Raw genomic sequence first — 20156 nt, 5'->3', positions numbered from 1 at the left:
TATATATATGACAAGAATTGCCTTCCAGATTGTCAGGTATGGCTAGAAATTTCCTAATTAAATTAGTAAAATCAATTCAGGTGGTATGGTTGAACCAAGTCGATTTTTAACTAGAAAATCTCATACTTACTTATTAATATCAAGAGTCCTATATATGATAAGTCTTTGACTAGTTTTTACATGTTGATTTTCTATTCCTTTCATAAATTTTAGATATTCATGATTACATTTCTTCATTAGCATTTTATTTGTTTTTAACATTCAGTTCTAAACCGTTTTTTTTTATTAATAGTCTCCAATTTTAACTATCATTCATATTTTATGTATTATATGGTTATGAATAGCTTTACAAAAAAAAAAAGAAAAAAAAAAGATCCCACTGCATTATACTTCTTAATAGTTCCTAAGCAGATTATAATAAACATCCTTCAAAAGCTAACGTGAATGAAAGCACTGCAGAATTTTATTTTTCTGGTTCTAATTATCTAATGATAACAACGTATACAATCTATAAAACTCTCACTAACCTTTACCAAAGCCATGTGATAAAGTATCTATTGTTTTATCAAAGACTTCTTGAATGAGAAAAGTTTCATATCGCTCCTGACAACATCTCAGGAGTTTCAATATAATCTTTGAGACTTAAGTGCAAAGTTCTTTATGAATCTGGGTATGAAAAAAAAAATTTTCTTCGAAATTTATTAGCTTCATAAGGTTGAATACACGGTCCAATAAGGAAATGAATAGCACAGGTTTGAATTACATTTTTGTGCATGTTAATAGGGCCTGACATTGAATATATTATTATTATAATTATTATTATTATTATTTTTTTTTTCTTATTATTATTATTATTATTATTATTATTATTATTATTATTATTATTATTAGCTAAGCTACAACCCTAATTGGAAAAGTATGATGCTATAAGACCCAGGGCTCCAACAAGGAAAAATAGCCCAGTGAAGAAAAGAAACAAGAAAATAAACAGAATGAGAAGTAATAACAATCAAAATAAAACATTTTAAGATAATTAATAACATTAACTCAGATATATCATATATAAACCATTGAAAACTTCATAAAAAAAGAGGAAGAGAAACAAGATAGGAAGAGCGTGCTCGAGTGTACCCTCAAGCAGGAGAACTCTAACCCAAGACAGGGGAAAACCATGATACAGAGGCTATATATATATATATATATATATATATATATATATATATATATATATATATATATATATATATATATACATATATATATATATACATATATATATATGTATATATATATATATATATATATGTATTTATATATAAATATATATATATGTATATATATACATATATGTATTTATATGTAAATATATATATATATATATATATATATATATATATATATACATATATGTATATATATATATACATATATATATATATATATATATATATATATATATATATATATTTATATATATATATATATATATATATATATATATATATTTATATATATATATATATATATATATATATATATATATATTCACATATATATATATATATATATATATATATATATATATATATATATATATATATTCACACATATATATATATATATATATATATATATATATATATATATATATATATATATTTATATTACATGATTTTAAAAAGTCCAGAAATTTGTCACTTGTAAGTGTTCGTGCTATGTGCATGTTGCTTGTGCGAATCAAGCATGGGTATTTCAAGAACTGGACTCGAAAACTGCTCTAGCTACATAGCATTTCTTATCATATATGCCAACAAGTTGCGCCATTACCTTTCAATACATACCAATAGGGCCAATTATAGGGTGTATATTGTACAGTGAACGAATATTAGAGGAAAAAAGGCTTCATTCTACCTACCTCTGAAATGGCCGGCCCTCCCATGACTCATTGCGTGGCATTACGGTAACAAAAGTTGTTCAAGATGTGTGAGAGTAGCATTCTTTTTACCCATTCTTCATAAAAGTGTATAAAACATTATTTGAATTTCTGAACTTCACACAAAATGTCTACAAAAATGCTTTATATCTAGAGATTGGAAAAATTTTATCATTATATTAACACAAAAAGGGAAACTCAAAAGACCTGGAAAATTACTGCCCAATACGTTTATTCATATCAAAATGAAAATATATATTTACTAAGATGATATTTGGCCGAATAGAAAGACAGCTAGCCTTTAATAAACCAAGCGAGCATACAGTCTTTATAAGTGGGTATTCAACAACCGACCATATCCATGTAATTAACTAGCTAATGAAAGAATAAGAAGATTATAACAGACCACTATGTATGGTTTATATAGACTATGAGAAACCTTTAGACTCTGTCAAAACTTCAGCAGTAATAAAAGCCCTCCAAAATCAAGGAATAGATTAATCTTATTTAAGAACACTTGAGGATCTCTATTCGGATGTATAGTAGTCCTAAAACTATATAAGGATAATAGAAAAATTCTGCTTGGGAAAGGAGTTAAACTGGGAAATCAAATCTCTCCTAAACATACCTTGAAGAAGTTTTTGAGAATTTAGATTGGAAAACTGTAGGGAATAACATTATCAGGGAATACCTAAAAAACGTAAGATTTACAGATGACAAAACTGTATTTAATGAATCATGGGAGGAATTGCAAAAGACGAGAGAAAATTTGAAAATAAAAAATAAAAATAGAGGACTGAAAATGAATATGAGTAAAACTAAGATACTGTTCAATGAAAATGCAGAGGTACCACAAATAACAGTTATGAACGAACAACTAGAGATTGTTAATGAATGTAAGTACTTAGGGCAGACTGTAAGTGTTCTCCCAGGACATAAGAAAGAAATTAAGAGTAGGATAAGCATGGGATGGAGAGTTTTGAGTTACCAAAAAGAGTAGGAAAGGCATCTTCCAATATGAGTGAGGCTAGAATTTCTGAGGAGAAATAAAAGAAATTAGTAGTTTCTTTTTGAGTTATTAGTAATTAGTAAACATTGTACTCAATTATTACTGTTGAGACATATTTTTTGTAATGGAAAATATATATCTTATATATATATATATATATATATATATATATATATATATATATATATATATATCTTATATATATATATATATATATATATATATATATATATATATATATATATATATATATGTATATGTATATATATATATATATATATATATATATATATATATATATATATATATATATATTTATATATATATATATATATATATATATATATATATATATATATATATGTATATATATATATACATATATATGTATATACAGTATATATATATATATATGTGTGTGTATATATATATATATATATATATATATATATATATATATATATATATATATATATATATAAATGGATGATACTCTATATAAAATAATAGCTGGCAATCTTTATTATGGTTCTTTTATACATCGTTGATTAAATAGATAAATGGCTTTATTATAATATGATATCATGAGGCAGCCACCAGATATATTTATTCAATTAAAATGAATAAATTAGCTGCTATGTTGGACAGAAAATTTACCTAGAGTAATAGAAAAAAAATGTGGAAAGATAACTTTCAATGGTGTATTTTCCGTCTCTCAATTTCCTTTCATGGCAGTGTTTTTGACGCTAATCCTTTGAAGTTTTTTATATTCCATTTTCCGTATATTTCTTTTTGCCGGTATTTTCTTTTCAAATTTAATCGCAATATCTTTTTGGTCTGGAATGTCATTGGTGACATTAAATATATATATATATATATATATATATGTATATATATATATATATATATATATATATATATATATATATATATATATATATATATATATATATATATATATATATATATATGTATATATATGTGTGTGTGCGTGTATATATATATATATATATATATATATATATATATATATATATATATATATATATATATATATATATATATATATATAGCCTATATATATAATATATATATATATATATATATATATATATATATATATATATATATATAAATATATATATATATATATATATAATCACGTTTTCCTGTGTTTTTACGCATATATATATATGTATATGTATATATATATATATATATATATATATATATATATATATATGCTTTATATATTATATATATATATATATACTTTATATATTATTATATATATATAAATACTTTATATATTATTATTATTATTATATATATATATGTAAATATATATGTATATATATACATATATATGTATATATATGTATATATATATTTATATATATAAATATATATATATATATATATATATATATATATATGTATGTATATATACTTTACATATACGTATATATATATATATATATATATATATATATATATACATATATATATATATATATGTATATATATAATACTATTTTTTATTATGATGATAATGATGATGATAATGAAGATAATGATGAGGATGAGGATTATTATTATTTTTATTTATTATTACTATTATTATTATCATTATTATTATTATTATTATTATTATTATTATTATTATTATTATTATTATGATTATTATTATTATTATTATTATTATTATTATTAATATTATAGGATATCTGGTCGGTCTCTAGAGCATTGTTCTGCTTGCTAGGGCAATGTTACTGTCCCTGTCTTCTGCTATTCATGAACGGCCTTAAAAAAAAAAAGCTACTCTCTCTCTCTCTCTCTCTCTCTCTCTCTCTCTCTCTCTCTCTCTCTCTCTCTCTCTCTCTCTCTCTCTCTCTCTTTCTGATCATATAATATATGGTGTCTCTAGGGCATTGCCCTGCTTGAAACCCAATAAGGACGAAAATTATCTATTGGTTTTAAAAACACCATTTGTGTAGAAAATACTTAATTTTGGTCTACTATCAACATAAAATCACAACCATAAAAAAATTCCTTTCTTAAGTATGATTTATTTGATGGCAGCTTTTGATGCCACTAGGCACTTGAATGAACAAAAACTTTCCATTCTATACATAACATATAGTTTTTTAACAAACATAAGTATTTTTTAAGCATCCCTTTATTATACTTAGTAATTATCATTAATAATCATGCCTTTTATGAAAAGAACTGCAAATTCTATCTGAATTATAGTACATAATAAATTCAATCATATAGTATATCTTACTGCCACTAGCTACTTTGAATGCACACAATCTTTGCTTTTGACATACAATATAATTTTACATTAAACCTAAGTATTTCAAACATCACTTCATTATCACCAGTAATTATCATCACTAATCTTGCCCGTTACCAAAAAAACATATTGCATAAGTTGCATATCCACACTGTTCTACTTCTCTTGTACAAAGGTTATCCCTATATAGCTTCAAATTACTTCAGTCTGTTGTTCATTATACACTACTGAGGTATTTTATGATAGGGCAACATGCATTTTCGATGAAGAGGTACAGAACACATATTGCAAATGTATTTTGTGCGTCGAGAACATTCGCGGCATCTTGAGTGACGCTGGTCTCCTTTCTTGGTCCAATGCTGCTCACCACTATACCTCACGGAATCCTTTGCAATTCCAGCAGACAGTCTCTTAGGGCCAGGACATGTACGAGGAGCACCATTACTTCATTATAGCAATTACAAAATTCCAGATGAAGTCTAGCAAAGAGATTATATTTCTCAGTTTACGGTAAAGCATCCATGAATTGAGAACTCGAGCATTGATGCTCCAAGCAAAGATTGGCCACCACCACTTCCTTGAACGAATTCGAGTTCTATAGGCCGATACTTGTTGATCAAATATATCAACACCACCCATCTGTTTATTATATACCTGAATGGAATTGGGCATATCAACCTCAATATGCCTTTTCTCAAGTTTGCTCCATCGGCCTGTTTTTTTGTACTGGAAGCATTCTTACTTTGTTTGAAGCCACAGCAACTACCTTATTGTCCTTCTATTTTACTACTGATGTGCTACCAGTAAGTGCTTCTTCCATGTACCCACGATATTTTTTCTTCTCCATTTCCATTAGTGGGGCACCATGAAGACGATCCTCTCATAGTGTGCCAGTACCTCCTATTCCTCGATTTGCTAAATTTTCTAGCATTGGTTATGAGGTGAAGAGATTCCCTAACACTGCATGCTGGCCAGCCTGTAAATTGATCTTATTAGACATCTCTACTACGACATTTGGACCTTAACCCAGTCCTATATCAGAGATTTTGGTGTCAGACTCTCAATAGGGCTCACAATAGAGAAGAGATCCGTCTGAAGTACATGCAGCCCAAACTTTGAAACCAAATCTTACTGCTTTCCCTCTTATAAACTGCTTAGACCGTTGTTTTCCAAAATAAGGGATCATAATTTCATCTATGCTATGGAATTATTGCTGAAGCTGAAGATTGCTGACATTATTGAGGTTCTGGAAAAGGGGACTTACCTTAAATTTTAGAATGCCATAATAAACATTAGGTTTTATTGGTCAATATATTTCAGTTCTTCAGTAAATCATACAAAAGAGGAGAAATAAATCGACAAACATTATCTATGTGATAAGTAATCAAAACCATAATCTGAGGTTATAGTATAAAAAGAAACATTTAGTCTAGTAGATATGTCGAATAAAATGGCCAAGATGTTCACTTTCGGAAGAAAGCATGAAAATTGGCATATAGGGGTTTTTGAGTAGGCTGAATCCATTTCTAACCCTGATCCACACTGGCAAACTAAGGGGTCTTACTCAAAATCGAGAAATTCAAAATGGCTGCCTTGCATATTGCCAATTTTTATATTTTATCAGAACTTTGGTTCTATTTGATATAGAAGCATGATCTTGGTGTTGATTTATAGGTTTTTAGGGTCAAGGAATTCAATGAGTTACACTAAGATACCATAAAGTAATATTTTGAGCAAAATCCAAAATGGCTGCTTTCTGCTGGTAATGCAAATATCAATCTAGTTAAACGTTTTTCTTCTGTGTGGCACATAGCATCTAATGGCTAAATATAGGTCTTAAGTACAAGAAATTTGGTTACATTTTTCTATAATTTGTAGACAAAATAAGAACCAGTAAATGGTTATCTAAACACTTAACATATAGGGTAAACAACTCAATGAATTATTGTTTCATTTTTGTTTAGTTCTAAGGAAGATCGTACATGTATATCATTCCATAATTCTTATGTTTAATTCTGTTTTCAGAAACTGTCATTAATCTGCTGATTTGTTTCATTTTCAGAACTGGTCATTATCATGAAAATATTTGTTTTATTTTCAGGACATATATCTGATTAGGCTACATTTTGTTTGACAAAACCGAAATATTTTATGTAGATATCTCACTTATATAAATAAAACTTATTTCTCTTTCTTTTCAGGTGATGACTCTGAGGTGCATGCTTACCTGTTACAACTGATGAAGAAGAAACTACTATGGCAACCAAGAAAATAAAGCTTGACAGTGGTTCTGAAGTGGTCTTGCCTGAAACCGATTGGACACTCTGTGCTCTATGTCAAAAATGTACACCGGAACCGCTGCGAGACCCATCTCAATCCAAGAGTGTCCATCAGTCAAGGCCTTATGATACAATAGCTGAACATATCCGGGAGCTACACTCACTTGGTGCCCTGCCAATAAACATAAACTTGTCAAGCCTAGATGACAGCCAATGTATAGCTGCAACTCTTTCCAAACACAATGCAAAATAGCACAAAACATGCCACATGAAGTTTAGCAAAGAAAAAGTTGAGCGTGCCCGCAAGAAAATGGCCAAAGTGAGAGACACTGAGACTTCTCCGCTCAAAAGCAGACTACGAGCAGCATTCCCTGGATCCTCCATTCAAACTGACAAAAGCCTATCCTGCTTCTTTTGTGATGACAAAGTGGAGGAAGGTTATCATAGAGCTGCTACAGCACAGATTGATGCAAATGTTCGGAAAATGGCAACAGAACTTCACGATACCCGATTGCTTGCCAAGCTGTCCTCAGGCGATATGACTGCAATAGATGCTGTATACCACAAACATTGTTTAACTGCTTTCTGCAACAGACACCGCACACACATCAGGAAAGAGGCTGTGAAGGAGGATCCAGATCTAACACCGGAGTCTATAGCCTTTGCAAAATTGGTATCCTATATTGAAGAGTCTTGGAACACGCTGAACACATTTTTAAGCTGTCAAACCTTGTACGACTGTACAGGTCACGCCTTCAGCAACTTGTTAGTGATATTCCAGAGCGAACAAACTCAACTCGTTTAAAGGAAAAGCTTCTTGCATAAATTCCTGACTTGGAAGCACATAAAAGCAAGTATGAGGTCGTGCTGACATTCAAGGAAGATGTTGGAGAAACGTTGTGGGAAGCAAAGAAACATGACTGTGATAGTGATGCTGTAATTCTGATGAAAGCTGCAAATATAATCAGGAATGAAATATTTCAGAAGCACTATTCGTTTACAGGATCATTAACAGATGAGCAATATGATGACAACACAGCCTCTTTGATGGCGTTAGTTCAGATGGTACTTGGTGGTACAAATATAAAAAATCAGACGGAAAACAACCATGTTGTGAAAATAGCGGCAATATCCATAGTTGAATTGATTATATTCAACACAATCAAATGTAGTAGAAGAGAAGCCACTGCTCTAACGATTAGGCACAGCCTGGAACGTGAAACAAGACTACCTTTGTATATAGGGTTGCTTATCCATAATAAGACCCGAAAGCGTGACTTAATCGACACCCTTTTTGAGAAAGGGTTGTCTGTATCTTATGACCGTGTACAACAGATAGCAACTGATGTAGCAAACAGTGCATTGTCCTCTTTTGAAGATGTTGCAGTTGTGTACCCCAGAGTCCTAAATAAGGGTCTTTTCACAACAGGAAATCTAGACAACATCGACCACAACCCTTCATCCACTTCAGTGAAAAGTGCATTCCATGGAACTGCGATATCTCTTACTCAGCATGTAACTAATGAATGTTCAGGCACAGAGCTTCAGACGACCCCTCTCATTGACCAGAACATGCTAAAAACAAGGAGGATGAAGCCAACTATGGAGTCTTACATTACTGTCTCACCTGCTGCTTTCCCCGATGATAGTCCTACTCCACACAAGACAGAGGGACAAGCTGTTCCAGAAACGTCTCCAGATTCAGATCACCTGCAGTTAGCCTGGGCAAGTTCAGTTGAAAAACTTTTGAGAAAACATGAACTGAATGCAGATGATAATATTTCTTGGTCAGCACATTTTGCAGCATCACAAGCTTCCTGCCCCAGACCACCAGCAATTTCGGGACTCATGCCATTATTTCGAGAAAATGCTCATTCTCTGGCGATGGTTAAGCATGGTATGGATGTGATCGCTCAAGCTACAAATCATGTACATCCTGGACAAGTCCCAATATTGACTGTTGATCAACCACTGTTTATAATTGCCAAGAAGATACAATGGACCTGGCCAGAAACCTACGGAGAAGACAAGTTTGTGGTGAGGATGGGCGGCTTGCATATCGAGATGGCTTTGCTTAAAGTTCTAGGAGACTGGCTAAATGGCAGTGGATGGGTGAGTGTGATGACAACTGCAAATGTTACAACTGAAGGTAGAGGTGATGCTCTCAAAAAGGGATCTTTCACAGCCCGTTCTCAATGGGCTCATCAAGTAACAGCTGCCGCACTTTTTTGCTTACGTAACCAAGCATACAATTCCTACAAAGAGGAAGTTGAGGCAGAAGGAAATCAAGTGATGTTGTTCAATGACTGGTGCACGCTCATGGAAACTATACATCCCCAGTTTCGATACTGGAGCAAAACCTTCAACCTTGAGGTTCTCTTCCTTCAGTTCATGCAATCACAGCGCGAAGGAAACTTTGAGCTATACATTAGCACCTTGGGAAGAATTGTGCCTTGGATGTTCGCCATGGATCACTTTCATTTTGCAAAGTGGTTACCAGTTCATGTGCGAGATTTAGTCCAGCTAGAACAGGAATGACCAGCTGTTTACCAAGAATTCAGAGGTCTTTTTGTTACCCAAAAGACCACACATTGCTTCTCCATGATGGCACATGACCATGTGCATGAACAGCTTAATGCTGTGTTGAAAGGAGAAGGTGGGATCATTGGCATAACTGAAAATGAATCAGCCCTCAGACGATGGTTGATCGCTGGTCCGGAGATGGCTAGGATCATACATGATGTTGAAGTGAGTTTATCTCAGAAGGAAACCGATGACAACCGACATCACGAACAAACATTGAATACACAAAAGAGATTTGCCTCAGATGTACAAAGCGTGATAGATGTAATGAATGATCTAGGTAATCCCTTCACAGAAACGAGTACTGATCTCCTAACACTAGACACAAAGGTCATCATGACTGATGAAGTCATCAAAAACATCTCAGAAGCAGAGGAAATAGGAAAGAACCAGTACAAAACATTTGTTGATTCCCGGCTTGTGAAGATGGAGAAGGCACTCTATGAAACGGTTCCAAAGAACAATCTTAAATTGTTCAAGTCTGGAGAGCGGAAGGTGCCCTCAATGAAGAAGTATAAATTGGCAAACATGAAGAGTGACCTGCAACTATTTTCCAGAATGTACATCTCTTGCCAAGCACGAAATGGAGAATTGGACATCTTCCAGCATGAGAACCACTCTTGGCCACCGTCGCTGGCTGAAAATAACATGATGCGACTTGGAGAAAAAGCTGAATTACTGAAGTGTTTAGAACCACTAGCCAAACGACCACAGAACATACCTGATGTGGATGTGAAGATATTTGATGGGGCAGCTCTCGTCCACACATTGGATACCAAGACTGCTAAAACAAATGTGAAAACATTTAAAGACTATGCAGAGTGTGTCTTTGTTCCTTATCTCAAGAGGCAACTTGAACATGTGGCTCGAGTAGATGTTGTGTGGGATGCCTATAAGGACGACAGTCTTAAAGCACACACCAGAGAGCATCGAGGTACTGGAGAAGCTCTTCGGGTTTCCGAGAAAACACGACTTCCTCACAACTGGAAAAGCTTCTTGCATGTTGACAGCAACAAGGTGGAACTCTTTAGATTTCTAGCCAATGTGATCAAATCTGAATCAACAGTGCTAGGAAAGATGCTGGTCACAACAAAAGGTCAGAATGTTGCCTCCTCCTCAACACTTGATGTTTCTGGGCTTCAACCATGCACTCATGAAGAAGCAGACTACCGAATGATGCTTCACTGCTTCCATGCCTACAGCAATAACATGAAAAGGATTATGGTGCATGCGACTGACACAGATGTCTTAGTTCTAGCCATTGTGCCTGCTATCAGCATGAAAGATTGTGAACTCTGGCTAGCATTCGGTCATGGTACTCACTTTCGGTATATTGGAGCACATGTCATAGCTAGTGAGCTTGGCAATGATTACTGCAGAGGCCTCCTATTCATACATGCCATATCAGGATGCGACACGGTGTCTTCATTTAGCTCTGTCAGTAAGAAGACTGCATGGGAAGTATGGAAATCCTTTCCACAAATCACTGAAGTGTTTCAAAGACTGTCTGCTACTCCACGTGAAGTTACAGAAGCGGACCTGAAGAAACTTGAAAGGTATGTGGTTCTGCTGTACTCTCGCACATCGCAACTCACTGATGTAAATAAAGCCAGGAAGCACCTCTTCTCCTACTGTAATCGGAAGCTGGAAAACATCCCACCGTCACGTGCAGCACTTCTACAACATGTAAAGCGTGCTGCTTATCAAGCTGGATACATCTGGGGTCAGGCATTGGAAGCCAGTCCAACACTTCCGAGTCCTTCTGAGTGGGGGTGGACACTTGACAGTGAGAGAATGCGGGTGCCCTTATGGAGTACCCTGCCAGAAGCATCAAAGGGCTGCAGAGAACTCATTAAGTGTGCCTGTAAAAAACGGTGCACAGGAAGATGTCAGTGTGCTAAAGCAAGCCTCCCGTGCACACAGCTGTGTTTTTGTGGTGGACAATGTGAAGAGGCCATTGACAGATTAGATTAAGTTTATTTCTTGAAATTTATAAAACATTTCAATATTTTGTTTTCATCTTAATACTGTTTCAGTAAAACCATTTGTCCAATGTATATTCCCAATATAATAAGAAAATGACAAGTGTACATCTCTATTCTTTGTGCGTTACGAGAAAGAACAATATTGCTTTCAATGGTTCATCGAAATTTATTTAAACTGTAACTAGATTTTTTTACTGGTGAACATATTATAGGAATCAAAATGCTTTATTGAATTTCTTGTCCCAAAACCTATTAATAACAGTGAAAAGGTAAATAAAGTAGTTATATGCCGAATAGACAAATAGTTTACTGGTTTGCATTATGCATGGAGGGCAGCCATCTTGAATTTTGTTCTAAATTACATTTTATGTTTTTTTAAGGAGTCTTGTTGCATTCCTTGACCGTAAAAACTTATATATCTAAATTAAGATCATGTTTTTAGGTAAAAAACAACCAATGTTCTGATGAAATAGCAAAATCGGCAATACACAGGGCGTCCATTTTGGATTTCTTAATTTTGAGTAGGACCCCTTGGTTTGCCAGCGTGGATCCGGTTAGAAATGGATTCAGCATACTTAAAAACCCCTGTATACAATTTATCATGCTTTATTCCGGAAGTGAACATCTTTTTGACATATCTGCTGGACTAATAACTTTTACCTTGTAAAATCGGTCGTCGGTCTTTTTCATGTTGTCAGTAAAATGAAGACTTCTAAGAATTCTATCAAAGGTATCCCTCCTAATGCTTTTAGAAACCCAGTTATTGAATACATCAGGATTTTCAGACCAGTACATTTTTCGGTAGGGAAGTTTGTTGTAGCCAGAAAGTATAGGAATAAAAAGAAAAATCTTCATATTTTGTGGTGTGATGTGGTCTTCAGAGAGCGACTTTTGTTCTGCATATGTTGTGCTCTGATGGTGAAGTTCTTCAATCCATTGTTCATTCGAGAAAAGATTTATGCAGTCGACATGGTTATTTACTTTTTCTTTCAATTCGTCAATTGCGACGTCTGTGGCGAGACTCCTTCTGGGCAAATGATCAGGATTGCATGTAACTTCATCATCTGAAGCATCCGAGTCTTGATCAGTGTCTGCATCCAGATCCTCAAGGAAGGGTTTTACAGAAACATCTACTTCTTTATTGTCATGTTCCTCCAGAAGGTCGTATTTCATTCAAAGTAAGTCTGCAGAGAAGATGTATATATATGTATATATATATATATATATATATATATATATATATATATATAGTTATATATATATATATATATATATATATATATATATATATATATGTATATATATGTATATATATATATATATATATATATATATATATATATATATATATATATATATATATATATACAGACACATATATATATATATATATATATATATATATATATATATATACACACATATATATATATATATATATATATATATATATATATATATATATATATATGTGTGTGTGTTTACCTGGATATAGACCTATATATCGACATGCCCACACATGTACTATCATTTTTGTAGGAACACTAATGTTATGTTTGTAAGATAAAACATCCGTGAGCATGAAAAATTGCAACAGTTTTTCTTATAAAACTCCAGTGGAGCCGAGTAGCAAACAAAGAATTGAGTTCATTCAACGGTAATTTCTTATCTCAGTCATGAAATTACGAACTGAATATACTCTAATAAGATTTTGACCACTATATGAAAGATAAATGAACTCTATATAAGAAAACGGGAAAAAATTATTGCGTTATAGCCTAGCGGCAGCAAAAGCTGCCATTAAAAATGATTTTCTCAGTGATGGCCTTGAAAAAAGTTGCAGAGTTATTTTATGGATAACACACAAAAAATAAACCTCTAGATCACGGAAAAACAGCAATAATGTTTTAAAATAATTGTAAATTTCTTATAGAAAATACCTTTCTTTACAACTAAATGTAGTACTCTTTTCACCCATCTTAACTTATTCACACTCTAAGCTCAACTGACAGCATTAGGTTAGTTGGAGGATAATGTGGCCCGGTCAGCAGCAAGAATGAACTTGTTTCAATATGCTCATAATGTAAGATAAGGCTGTAAGACATACAGACGATTCTGGACACTTCAGAATATATTGGCAGCTTCTCTCTCTCTCTCTCTCTCTCTCTCTCTCTCTCTCTCTCTCTCTCTCTCTCTCTCTCTCTTTCTTGCGGTTGGGGCATCATGAATAATCAGTAGCTCATTATGATCGTAAACTTCCATTTCCAATCCTTCTACACCTCTATTGCCTACATTCCCTTCTCCAAATAAAGAAGTCACTAGACCCTTGACGGATATTGGGAGGATTATTTACATAAGGCTCTGAAGACCTTTTCCTAGTGGGCCCAGAATCAAAAACCATGGTTCAGGGCATCAAGTCGAGCGTGTTTGATCTCTTAAAAGGCTTTTAGAAGTCAGAGACACAAACCGACTGAATAGTTTTACAGAGGGATTTTGCTTTTACTTATTATAAAGACGAAACGTAATTCATCGAGAATGACATTTTAATAGGTTACCTTTGTATTATTTATGTTTCCTTATTTCTTTTGATACTTTACTCTAATATCTTATAAAAATTGGGGGAAAGAAAGATGGATTTATGTAAATATGTTCTTTTTCATTTCATTCTATACTGGAAATATAATTATATTCTTGTGTCTACAATAGTAAAAAACATAATATCAATCGGAAATTCTGCTTAAAGATATACGGTTCTCACCCGCATTTCAGTAAAATAAAGGCGGCCTTAAGTTTTACCTTAATTTGTTATTATATTTTACGGGTTGGTGATCGTGATATCACTCCTTTACGTCAATATATCCGTTTTTAAAAAGGCAAAGGCTTGCTAACATTTATTCCAGGATGTTTACCGTTTTTACGGAAAATTTTTAAGTGTACTGTACGTATTTGCACGAGTTGATTATGTATGATTTTGTTCAGTTATACACTTGAAGAATTCAAGTCATTTTTGATAAACAAAAGAATGTCAATTTTCCTCTCTTGTTTATTCATATAAAAAATATGTTACAAATGTGTAAACAATTTTTTTTATTTTTTTAATAGACTAAAATTGCGGTGAAAGACTTCTGTCGTAGCTTCATCATTTGTCTGTTCTGTTGCAGCAGACATTGAAGTCAAACTTACAATGGCTTTAGATTCAGCAAATATGTTCTTTTGATTATTTACTATATCTCTTATAGTTGCCAATATCCTTGTTTCCTTTCCTTACTGGGCTATTTTTCCCTGTTGAAGACCTTGGGATTATAGCATCTTGCTTTTCCAACTAGGATTATAGCTTTGCCTGTGATAATAATAATAATAATAATAATAATAATAATAAGACTAAAGATTTTAAATATTCCGCTTATCAAATATTATATATTAGATAAATGTGCCTTTATGATTAAATTGCTCTTAATAGTGTCACTCCGGTGGCACAATTTACTTGCACCTGTGTTACTAAAACATAAACGTGATTTTTTTTTTTTTTATTTATTCGAAAATCTACGTTTTTGCTTACCTTCTCCATTCAAAGAGTAGAATTAGACTTTTTTCTATACATTTGGAGGTGAGCCTAGTCACCATGTTTCATTTACATTCGTTATATATAAAACTATTGATTATACATTACAACATCACATTTTTTCTTCAATAGAAAACTATGGCTTCGAGAATCGTTATTTCTGAAGGTTTTCTGTCTTTGATATAATCTTAGTTTTAGTGCAGTAATATATTTAAAGTTAAATATATATTTAGCACTTGAAAATTTTCATTAATATAATGTCACTTTAAGTGGAGGTTCATATTACTTGGTCACTCATATGAATTTCTTCCCTTTCTTATCCGGTAAATTTCAATTTCTTTTTATTTTTAGATTTCATTAGGAAATTGCCTTTTCTCGTCTTCCCCTTCTTTCTTTCTGTGTGTTTCTGTGCTTTAATTTTGTTCTAATACAGAAATATTTTGTAAATTTTGACAAAAGTCACGTAAAAATTACTCTTAAAATTGCATACATGATAATGGCCACATCTCAGTACACCAACTATACATAAGCTAAACTAACAGACGCCATTTTTCAAAGGGTCACTGAATGTTGAGGGTTTCGATTTATATATTTGTCTGAATTTATTAATTTGGTTATGAAAGCTCTGCACTGGGACAAGGGAGACAGTAAAGGGACCAGTGTGTAACAAAGGAAAATCACATTTTAGAACAATGAAAAAAGTTAGAGGCAGTAGAGCAATATGGAAGAAAAGGTGCTGGAAAGGAGATATATCAGAGAGTTAAAGAAAGTGACCACAGTTATTTGACCCTGGAAAGGCCTTTTTTTGGTAATGTTTACAGCAAACCTCATGAGGTACATTGATGGCAATACCCCCCCCCCCCCCATCACCACCTTGGGGCTTGTGAGAGAGTGACATAACTGCAGTGCAGCCAAAGCTCAGCAGTAGAGCTGTACAGCTGAGGAAGAACATACGAGATTGTTTATGAGAACAACTAAACATTGCTGCATTATTAAAAAAATAATACATACATGAAAGTTACGTTATTAAAATAAAAGCCTTTTATTGATGCTTATGAGTCCCAAAGTTTTATACCTATTAATCAACTATATGCTCGACCAGCTGTCCATATATCTCTCATTCACTTCTTCCTTATCACAAGCATTCGCAACATTAACACTATTCCTATCTAAATCCCTCTCATTTAATATATCATGTACAATCCCATCTACCTCATTCTCACCTGGTCCTAAAATTACACTCATTTCTGTCAACAGTTCATCCATTTCATCCAAACCATTTTCTACTTTAATAAAAGATTCATCCATACTACTTATTATTCTCCTTTCTCTCATTCTACCATTTGTCATCCTTCCTTTTACATCATCTAAGGAAAAGACACACACACTATAGGTATCATTCATACTCAGCCATGATTCATCTGTATTAACATATTTATCTTCCATACTCACCTGTACATTTACACCCTTGTCATGCATATTCAGATTCCTACCTATACCTATAAATTTCCCTTTCACTTTCTCCTTACTTAAAACTTTCAATCGCCTCTCTTTCCTATATTCAACTAACAGTAATGGGTTATTTTCCAACCCTAATTTCTCATGCATATTGGATTCATACTTACACATTTCCAACCAATTATTCCTCCTATTCTCACGAACATTGCTCCTATTCCTTCCACACACACAGGAGGACTCACCTAGCTGAACCCTCTTACACTTTAGTTTCCCGAACATCCTGGCTGACTTAATCCCTTCTTGACCAAGCTTACCACAATTACATCAAATCACATTCATACGATTACTACGACATCCACTTGCTATGTGCCCAGTCATACCACACCAATAACATTGTACCCTTTCTCTTTCTTGCACTCGCTAATTCTTTGCCCTACCTCACCACATCCAAAACAAGCACCTAGAGCCCATTTACATTAATTTTTCTTATGACCTTCCTTTCCACACCTATAACACTTTTCATCACGGACACGACTATCTGACATACCTCGTTGCGCACTCAAACTCCTATCCCTATTGCGCCAATTACCCTGCCTAAATCCACCATTTGCTTGCACAGTTCCTCCTTTACTTGCCCTAACACTCCTATCTATTACCTGATCAGCTATCCTCATTGGCCCTCTCATAACAGCACCTCTAAAACTAACAAATTTTGGCACACTTTCCTCCATTCCAGTTCTTACACTCACAGATTTACTTTATTTCATACACCTATCTAACTCGTAATCCTCAACTATCTCTAGTATATCATCCCATGTCAATCTCTCTTGCGTCCACCTCATTTTCTCCTTCCGTTTCAAATTAATAAATTCACACACATTCTCATTTAATGTCGCCAAAAACTTCCTCATTAACTCCTTATTCTCATTTATGCCTTCATCCTCATACTTCTTCCTAGCTAACGTTTCCAACCTACATACATACATCGATATTGCTTCTACATTCATCCGTGCCTCATCAAAATCATTCTTACGCTTATACCTAACACTCCCTTTCATATGCTTAACCTGTTCAATTATCCTACCTTTCACACTATCACATTCAACACCCCCAACATTCATTATCACACCATACATCGTCAACAAATACCCAGTCAAATATTCTCCTAACTCTCTAGCCGAAACTCTCTTAATATCATCATACTTATCCTGACAATACCTTTCATACTCTTTGAGAAACTCGTATACATCCCTACTAATATGCTCATTGAACCTTTCACACCGAGGTACCTCTCTCATAAACACAGTCTTACACATATTACGTTCATTCTCACTGCTATTATTACTGCTACCTTCCTTCTTGTTTCCTACTTCCTCGCTAGAATATAAAGAATCTAATTCCACACTCATTCTCCTATCCTTGATTATACTTTTCCTAGCCCTTTTCTTACTCACCACTTTCACCCATTCACGATATCCTCGCTCTCATCCTGACACTCTTTCTTCTCTTTCTTCACATCACTTTTACCTTTCCTTTCATCCTTCCTCTCACCTTTCTGTTCATCCTTACTATACCTAGTCCCTTTAACTTCACTATCACTGTTACTATAATAATCACTTCCTTTCCCATTATCACTTACCTTAACCTTTTCTTCCACCAGCAACCCTTTACCCGTAGCAGAGACCACTCCTCCGACTGCGCCTTCACCCATGAAATCTTTAATCATATTCATTATTTGACCTATCATCACCCCAAACCGTTCATCCATACGCTCATCCATTCGCCTCTCATTCTCTTGTATCCTAATCTCTAACCCTTCTTCCACTCTCTCTACTGTTCCCTTTAACTCCCTAAGCTCCTTCTGCATCGCCTCATTCTCACAGTTCAACCTCTCATTCTCTACAAGTAACCTCTCTTTTTCAACTATCAACTTCTGCTCCCGTTCCTTATAATGCCGCAATTCCTCCTCCAAAGCCTTTAATTTGCCTTCCATTGTCATTAACCTTAAATATAAATCCTAAATATAACCTTTGTGAAAGAGTCTGGTTCAATCCCACCTCAGCTGTCCCTGTTCGGGTGCCAAAATGATGTGGCGGAATGCTTAAAAACAAACCCCACATCCTGAATCACACCTACTGATAATTGCCTCAACAAAAAAAAACTTTCCCCTTACGTTATCTAAACCAGAATCTTAGACAAGAGGACAAAAAAATGAAAAGAAAAAAAAACATAACCTTGATAATATATTCCTTAAAGCTAAAACGCTTAACATACAACCATCCACAACCAAAATAATTACATTTAACACTAACCATAAACTTACCACAAAATAAACATTAAACGTAACTCCATTCAAATAGACCAACAAAAACCTCTAACAAAACTTAATATTAACCACACACCAAAACCAATATTTATTTGTGTGGACATTTATCCACACTAGGACCAACAGCCCTTTTAGGGCAATGCCACAACTCTCTGGCAGACGCAACACTGGGCACAATCTGCTATACCTGCCTCACTTGATTGGGCAGTCTATATCATCGCTACCATCATCATCAAAATCATAATATCATAGCACAAGAACAATCAAATTAGGTTCTTTAACGCAACCCAGGTCATCAACAATAGGTCAATCCAAAGAGCAGTCTAAATATAATCATAATACATGCCAGGTCATCAACTATATATCAGCATTCAAAATAAATTCTCCAAAGGAGGAATTACGGCTCAAAAAAGAAATCAACACTTCCACGCTGGTCGAAATAATATAAAAATGATAATAGTCCAGCATTCACACAACTGCTTCAAGTCACAGTCAATCAAAACAAGCATTTACCCAAGACATGAACCACTGTCCTAACCTAGCTAAAACATAAACAAACTATCTCATTTATACCAACAGTCTTTCTCACAACAAACAATCAATACACTTATTACCTCTCTCTCTCTCTCTCTCTCTCTCTCTCTCTCTCTCTCTCTCTCTCTCTCTCTCTCTGGGTTTGGCGAACAAAAAAATAAAAATAAATGAAAATTGATCCTCCAAGA

General features: G+C 33.5%; 1 protein-coding gene across 1 annotated transcript in view; it reads left to right on the top strand.

Moving 5' to 3' along the window:
* Positions 1–7481, top strand: part of LOC137640712 (piggyBac transposable element-derived protein 2-like) — a 15301-nt gene extending 7820 nt beyond the window's left edge. Inside the window, exon 2 of the mRNA XM_068373202.1 lies at positions 7443–7481. Within this exon, the coding sequence (XP_068229303.1) occupies positions 7443–7481 (39 nt within the window). The remainder of the gene's footprint in view (positions 1–7442) is intronic.
* Positions 7482–20156: the final 12675 nt, after the last annotated feature.

The sequence above is a fragment of the Palaemon carinicauda genome, chromosome 1 (genome assembly GCF_036898095.1).
Source record: "Palaemon carinicauda isolate YSFRI2023 chromosome 1, ASM3689809v2, whole genome shotgun sequence".
Lineage (NCBI taxonomy): Eukaryota > Metazoa > Arthropoda > Malacostraca > Decapoda > Palaemonidae > Palaemon > Palaemon carinicauda.
This window is presented reverse-complemented; position numbering and strand designations above follow the sequence as displayed.